This window comes from Mesitornis unicolor, unplaced genomic scaffold (genome assembly GCF_000695765.1).
Source record: "Mesitornis unicolor isolate BGI_N332 unplaced genomic scaffold, ASM69576v1 scaffold3872, whole genome shotgun sequence".
Lineage (NCBI taxonomy): Eukaryota > Metazoa > Chordata > Aves > Mesitornithiformes > Mesitornithidae > Mesitornis > Mesitornis unicolor.
Genome location: NW_010168309.1, coordinates 1 through 8,212, shown reverse-complemented (window position 1 = coordinate 8,212; position 8,212 = coordinate 1). Strand labels below are relative to the sequence as shown.

The window sequence follows — 8,212 nt, the reverse complement described above, 5'->3', positions numbered from 1 at the left end:
GGAATGCTAATGCACATAGATTACTCAAACACTTTTCTATGAGAAATGTACAAGAATGCAAGTATATATTTAAAAGGCAGAGCAGTTACACATAACTGTTGTTGTAAAATTAAAAGCAAGTGCACATACAAGCTACATCTTGGACCATATTGATTCAATCAACAAGCTCTGAGTGGTATCAGACAAAACAAGTTTAAAATCAAACTACAAAAATCTTCATTCAGCTTTTAACAACAAAACACTTTTTAAAAACAAACTTTTCAAGAACAAAAGGTTGGACTAGATGATCCTTGTGGTCCCTTCCAGCCCAGTATTCTATGATTCTATGAAAACAGAAATTGGTACACTCCAATGCCTTTGAGTTGAGACAAAAAGAACAAAGTACTGCCCCTGTTCAAGTGACTCGTAACTAGGGTGAAAAGGAGAAGCTGCTTTTTGGCTTTCCATGTTCCTAAACCCTTTATATTAAAAAAAAAACCCAAAAACCAACAAAACAACCTAAAAACTAAAACTAAATGAAACCCCAAAATCCTTTTAGATCATATAGAGCTTATCTTCAATGCAGACACAATTCTAGCCATGTTCACTAGTCATTCCACTATGTGACCAGAAGAATATTCTGAAAAAAAAAGACATGCAAAAAAACATAGTTGTGTAGCTACTGCCTTTTTTCTCAACATTTATCTGCATGAAAGTTCATAAAAGTCATTTGATAGTCTTTCCTGCAAAATACATCCGTGATCAACTTTAATGACATCTCAGACATGAATAGTTGCAGCTTTCACTGTTTTCCAGTGCTTTTCGATAGCACTGAGCAGGGGGGTAATTTGTATCTAACCACAGAAAAACTAGCAATAAAATTTAAGTAACATTATTTTTTATATAATGCTTAAATGCTGCCTAATGCTTAAAAGCCACTTACAGAATAATTCTGCTGCCTTGAATCCCTATCTCTAAATTGCAGGGAAGATGAAGAGACTTCTTGTACCTGGTTTCCTGCATATTTCTTCTTCATCCCCCACTTCATCCTCAGTGACCTCTGAGCCAGTGGTATACTCCTCCTCTTCAGATAACAATGACTGCTGTTTCTAAGCAAGAGGAGAAGAGTATAACACATAAGTGAGGCTTGATTCCTATTAAATGATACATTAAATCCGTCTTGAAGGAGCTGTCTTCAAACCTAGCTCCGTATCTTAGTGACACAACTGCAGGCATTTAGATCCAAGAATGTGATTCTCAAATGTAGAGAAAGTAATTTCAAATCTTTGCTTAGAATGTATTGATGAATACTTTTACTTATGTTTCTTTCAAGTGGTCAAACATTGTTAGAGAGGCTGTACATGCCCAGAGAGGCTGTAGAATCTCTGTCTTCAGAGATACTCAAGATTTGACTGGATGTGACCCTGAGCAAAGTGGTAGAGCTTTGACATTGAATCTAACTTTGAAGTTGGCCCTGCTTTCAGAGTGGGAAGAAATATATAAGATGGCCACCAGAGACCCCTTCCAACCTGTATTATTCTATGATTCAGCGTTTAATATCCAATGTATTGCTGGCTATATTATTTTTCTAATGAGTAAGAAAATTTACGCTACGGTAGCAAATGTCTGAGCTAGCCACATAATCACAGAATACAGGAAACTACAAGTTTACAAATGGTTCCACTGAGGCTTGCTGCATCTTGCAAACTGCCTGAAATTGCTGAGATACTCAGCAATTAAATACCACATAAGCATGCATATTGCAGTGCCCTACAAATACACACAATTATGTACACCAGAGTTATCTGTATTAATAATTTATTGCAAAATGGTCTGGAATATCTGGTTGGCATTTTTTTTATGAACTTGCCTTAATACCTTTTTTTTTCCTTCCATCTCTTGCATATCATCATAAACTATGGGCTCCGGTATTGCAACAGATAGGGTCACAGTGAATAGTTTCTAGCTGATCAGCACAGAATAAGAAAACATTAAGGAATGTGATGTTTACATTGTTTAAATATACACAAATATATTTTAAAATAAGTGATAACGAGTGCCTCGTAATCCATTAGAAATGATGAAGTTTAACATGGACTTCAAGTTCAAAAAGTTTATGAATCATGTTTTTGCAAGAATAACAGTCTTACTGGAGGACACGAGGAACATCAGACTGCAAAATAAATCCTCAAGAGTGACAGAGGTAAACTGCTGCTCTCCAGCATTTACATACAAAGACATTAAATCATGTGACATTCTATGCCAGTGGAAGAATGACTCCCCATTCTCTGCATTCGCCTAGGTCCTCAGCTCTGATAAAAGCTTTTTGCAATGATGCAGCAGCATAAAGAAGACAAGAGGCATCTCAGACAAGCCATCAAAGAGACAGACACTCAAAAACTCCGATTTTGATGATTTATGCTTCTGTCAGCCTAATAAACTATTGAGAACTGATGCATGCAGTGCTGGTCTATTGTTTTATGTTATTTATAAAAACATTTAAAAGATATTTTAAATTTTTATTCAGGCCAAAGTAGTGCTTCATACATACTTTATACTTTATTGTAAAAAGCATCACTTGGAGGTTGCAACCTCCAAGTTAAAGCAAAAGCAAGAAAATACATCTTCTGCCAAATTGAGACAGAAATCAAAGCTAGTTCTTTGTCAGTGCAAAAGAGCAAATATTTAAAATTATGAACAAAATATTTTACTAACCAGCTGTAAAGTCCAGTTCTTCAAAGAAAGAAACTGTAGTCACAAAAAGAGAAAGGCATATAAGTTAGAGAACTAATAATAATTAGAATTTAAAAAGTCAGTGGCATTCTAAAAACAGGAGTGGTATGTTAATGTACAGCAATGGACACTGGTAACACCTAGAAGGCCTACTCATATCTTTAATTATAAATTCAGTGGAATGACTAACCTCAAACAGGTTGCGAACCACTGATCGATTAAACGCAGTGAATTCAGAGTCACATTTTACTTTGCCTAACCTTAGCACTAAAAATACTTACAGCTGATTTTAATCAAAAAAGCAGTCAAGGACAGGGGGGGCAGTTATGTACCAGGTTGTTATGGAGTTTAAATTTAATAGCCTCCTGTATTATCATGGTAGAGCTTCGGATTCTCTGTTTGAAATTCTCATCGTGTCAGCAGCACTGTGCTACCATCAGGACAGTTGAGTTACCAGAAGTTCCACAATGGGCACAGAACTTCAAAACTTATCTTTGCATGAATACTCTCTTTAAACCAGAGGTAGGATTACAAACAGTCTCCTTAAACTCGCCTTAGAAAGCATCTCTGTTGACCTGACATACACATGGTAACGGACAGTTCTGGAAAGTAGAAGCCTTCACATCGTGGGGAAACAAAATAAAAACTAAAAAGCCAAAAAAAACCCTTCAACCAAAACACAACCCAAGTTACAATTCTTCATTTATGGACTTGCAAAAGTCATAAGGACACAGCCAGATACATCAGCAGACAAAACAAAGGCAGCAATTATTTAAATATTTGCCATGTGATCTATTTTAAAGTATGACTGGATCCTTAAATATCATCAGTTTAAGAATGGGGTGGAAAGTGCACATATATGAAGAACTGCTTCTGATGTACAGAAATATTTCCAGTAGACATGGTAAAAACTTTGCCTTTTCAGCAATCAGATACTTTGTACCTATGCTAGCCTACAATTTCCTTCAATGTTCAGCAGTGCACTTCTTCCTCCAACAATGAATGGGTTGGGTTTTTTTATTAAATGTTGTCTAATGAATTCTTCAAAGTACTCTTGTAAGAATCCTTATTACCAGAAAAAAGGAGAGGGGGAAATTAGCACTCACAGCATTGATTTCTCCAGTTTTGGGACCCCATGGCGTATTTGGTTCTACAAGCGCATCACATTCAATGCCTTTTTCATCACACAGCCCAATACCAGAATCACTTAAAGAGAAAGATGTGAAACAAAACTAAATTTTTCTATTTCACAGCTTTAGAATCAGTCTCACTTTCTCATCACGTATCAAGAGAGAAGACAGACCTCAAAGTCAGCCACAAAATATTTTGATAGCAATCCATTAAAATATGAAGATAGGCATGAATGCTTATGGAAGATGAATGACTAAATGTCTGCTTGAAATGTAAATGGAAAAAGTACTTATTCTTCTCTTCTCAGTTTCCAACTAAACAATCAAAAATAAGTTGCCTTTAAAAAGCCCTTATCATTTTAAAATGAGAGAGAAATCAAATGTAACGTGCACATGTTAAGCATTGAAGGCTAAGTTATTTCAGTAATACAACACAATCTTCTTACCTATTCTCATCCTTAGTGAAAGGAACAACAATAACATCTCTATGATAAAGCAGATCATTCAATATTTTAGTAGTCTGAGATGGCAAGGAATCCCCATCTTCTTTTCCTGAAGGTAAATCAACCATGTGATCCCTCACTTTGCAGCCCTGTGATACATATACACACAAGACCAAATACTTGAGTTAATGGGAAGAACCAATTTCAGTAAGTAAAATAACTTCTGTTCAATTTACTGCAATGATTCACAATCCTTATTTTGGAAAACATCTATTTTCGTAACACTATCACCCCTGCCCTCCCCACCAAATGTTATGCTCTTGAAAGTGAGCTAGTATTGAAGTACCTTTGGGAGGGTCGTAGGATCAAATCGAAGTACTTTTTGGTTACAGCATGGATATACTCCTGTCCCAGGTGAGCCCAGAGCACTTGCTACACCTGGATAAAGAACTGGCTGCGAATGGTACTGGCAATGGGAGAATTCAGTACACAGGAAAGACTACATTAGAATAAAAAAAGAGATAATGAGAGGTGAGATTACCTCAAAATTTTGCAATATAAAGAACATATACCAAGTTTTGTTCCCATATATTTTCCAAGCTGCTTTAGTCCCCCCAGAAATCACCCACAACAAGCCATCTATAAAACAAGCAAGTGAAAGTGAAAATATACTAACTTGATTACATCTTGAGCAGGTCAACCAATTGACAGTCCCCCAGAGACGCCAATAAACATCCCGCCAAGATTTCAGTTCCTCATGAAGGCCAATTAAATACTCGTGAACTTCCCAGGTTTTGTCTCTGAAAAAGTAAAAAGTCAGGTTGCATACAGTGTCATAACCCTGTTTTGATCCTGCCACCAGAAAGGTGAGGTGGAGAAGGAGCAGAAGAACACACATTCCACTGGTGAAAAGCTTACAGAAGAGTTTAGGATACAACGTGGGACAATCATTATTAAATTCAGACCATGACAGAAGAGTCTGTATTCTTTCACAACATCCTAAACCTACTAATAACAAAGAATTACAGCTTGATTCATTTCAAGCTCCACATACTGCATATTTATAAGCTAAGGTAAATATAAAGCCTTCTGAAAATCAGAAGGAACCATAAAACAAAGGAAAAGCCAACACACAGACTAGAGGAAATCCAAACATGCACACACAAGCATGTTCAGTCACATTGCAGTTTTCTGTCTTTGAAGTAGCATGTCGTACAACAACTGCAAAGTACTGCCATTCCATTTTATTTTAGAAGCCAACATAACATGTTTCTATGTATCTGCAATGCAACAGCAATTACTGTTAAGAACAAAAGTTTGAAAATATAAGACTATGTCTTTTTGATGAATATATGTATCTGAGACTCCAGTCTTAGAAAATACAGCTTTTGCTCCTTCCTAGTGATACAATGACATCTAACTCTTCAGAATTCAAAAGAGAATACACAACCTGCACTGGTGTGTTGTGCAGGTTGTGTTGTGTTGTGCAACCACTGGTGCAGGTTGTCTTCAAAAAGAGCAGATACTGTTTTATCATTATTTTAAACTCTGGCCTGATCGTTTTTTACTGTATATATGTCTAATCTAGACCAAGCAAGCAGCACTTCCAACAGGAAGTAAGTTCTAGGCACCACTAGAGGACCAATAAATATAAACATATTTTTAAGTCATTAAAGATAGGCTTATATTAGCTCATAAGACTGAATTCATTAATCCATCACTTTGCCTAAGGAACAGTAAATGAATTCTGTGTAGAAAAGCAGTCACAAGAACCACAAGGCAAATAATTAGAACCTAAATAATCCTTTGAGTAACTTTAAACCCTGCTTATATACCAGGAATTGCATAGCAGCTACATACAGTCAGCTTAAGTGCAGTAATACAATTAATGAATTGTAAGTCGCTAATCACCAAAGATCCTAATAGGTCAGGACAGGGTCACAACATTTGGTTTTAATTAGACTGTTAGGCAGAACTTGATCCACACCTTGGAATTACTCATGGGAGGCAACACTAAACATGTGTTACCTTGGGAGCTGACACTGAACTGTGTTTTGATTGTTCTGAACTGAGTAAATCTGATGAGAAAGGTCTCCTGCTTTTAATTTCCCACTACCTGCCTTAAAGGAGGCGTGTGGGTAGGGAAGGAACTGCAGTTGATCACGCACTGATCTTCATTAAGAGGACAATCCAGCTATTCACAAACATGGATCAAACAGACAGAACTGAATTAAACATTTGCGCCAAATGTAAGGCATGCATACAGAAGTAGTCCTGGAAGCTCCTCTGACAAATACTTTAGAACAGAAAAACAACTGGCAAAGTTCATTTACAGTAGTCTTTAAGCAGGCTGAGTATTTGATTTGACAATATAAAGTCAGTCTAGAAAATAATCTTTAGCATTTTTCTGCTGGCAGAGGTGCACCTATCACTCCATAACAAACCCTGTAGAAACACTGCCTTTAATTTAATTTGTCATCAACTACACATATGCCTTTAATGAAAGAATTAGCTGAGTATTTTCTATTTAAGGCAGTACAACCCAAAATAGCCTTCCCAGTAATCATGACTATAGTTTCTCCATTTCCATTCAGCAGCAACACAGCTGAACAAATTTCAGAAGTACATCTTTGCAATCACTCTTTTTTTTCTTTGTAATATAAGAAATTGAGATGATTCATACTGCTTTTCACATATCTATGACTTTGTTTTTTAATGCGAGTATCTGATAATTCCTAAATATGTAGTATTCTGTAAAATCACCCAAAATCATACAGTTGAAGGAGTATTTTTAAATATATTATTAATTACCTTATATGAACATAGACAATATTTCCATGTTGATCTATGTTGATTTTTCCTGGTACGCAAGGAATTCTTCTTTCAGTTTCTTTAGTTAGCAGCTTTTTACATAAACAGCACCTAGATTAAAAAAAAAAAGATTAAAAGATAAAAAAAAACAAACAAGGAAAAGAGAAAGTACTGGAGTAAGAGCAGGACTTCGACATAAAAGGACTGTCCTTGCAACTGTAGTAGTAATATAAAAAGGCCATACCTGTATAATGTTGCTGCATTTCCTCGAGAATCTGGATTTAGGTACTCTGGATCAAACAGTCTCTCAATCTTCTTGCAGAAAAGTTTACTAGTAATGACAGCAACACATCTTGCCCATTAGAAAAAACTGAAAATTGTTTTACGTCTAGTGAGACTAACAATTATATTCTGATTATATACAAAATCACTGTATTTCTTTCAAAAATCTAGCTTTTAATGTGATTTTCCTTTAAAATAATCTGTTTGGATAACTGATTCCCGACCTGGTCATCTCTTATGCCTGCATAGACGTGAGGAAAGAGATCCCTTTTTTTTTTTCCCCTCTATCATGTTTGTTTGCCAAAGTAAACTGCCAGCTTCTACCTTGACTAAAAGACCTTTTACTAATCAATACTTCTGTGAAATTACATTACGTGAATTCTGAAAGTTATAACATCTTCATCTCTACTGACTAAAATACTTTCTTACTTTCAGCTTGCTTGCCTGTCAGTCTGCCCTCCAATAATTGGCCCTTATATTCATACCGACAAAGCTGGAGTCCTTACGTATAAAATAGTATTCCACCACAACTATTCCGCCTTCCAGATACCCTAAATTCTCTGTCTAAACATCAAAGTTCACAAGATGCTGAAGCCAAACCATCGTCTATGAATTAGCAGCATATCAACACATAGAAGGTTCCTTACCCTAACCCTGGCTCCCATGTAAGAATTCATGAATAATTTGTCCATGCCATACTGCCAGTGTGGCCTTTCTTTTTGCTCATCTCCTATAAAAAGCTATTTCCTTTGCTCATAACTTTAATATAAAATTCTGAAGTCACTTCATTATATTCTGTGTGAAAGATACATTACATGAGACTATAAATTATAT

The 8,212-nt window shown here is 36.0% G+C and overlaps 1 protein-coding gene across 1 annotated transcript in view; it reads right to left on the bottom strand.

Annotated features, from left to right (window-relative positions):
* The window catches only part of KIAA1841 (KIAA1841 ortholog), a gene marked incomplete at its 5' end in the record, with an annotated part of 10,561 nt that extends 3,113 nt beyond the window's left edge, over positions 1 to 7,448 (bottom strand). The window contains 8 exons of the mRNA XM_010178952.1: positions 989 to 1,088; positions 2,695 to 2,727; positions 3,819 to 3,918; positions 4,289 to 4,434; positions 4,632 to 4,784; positions 4,962 to 5,085; positions 7,097 to 7,207; positions 7,341 to 7,448. Of these exons, the coding sequence (XP_010177254.1) occupies positions 989 to 1,088; positions 2,695 to 2,727; positions 3,819 to 3,918; positions 4,289 to 4,434; positions 4,632 to 4,784; positions 4,962 to 5,085; positions 7,097 to 7,207; positions 7,341 to 7,448 (875 nt within the window). The remainder of the gene's footprint in view (positions 1 to 988; positions 1,089 to 2,694; positions 2,728 to 3,818; positions 3,919 to 4,288; positions 4,435 to 4,631; positions 4,785 to 4,961; positions 5,086 to 7,096; positions 7,208 to 7,340) is intronic.
* Between the last annotated feature and the right edge of the window lie 764 nt (positions 7,449 to 8,212).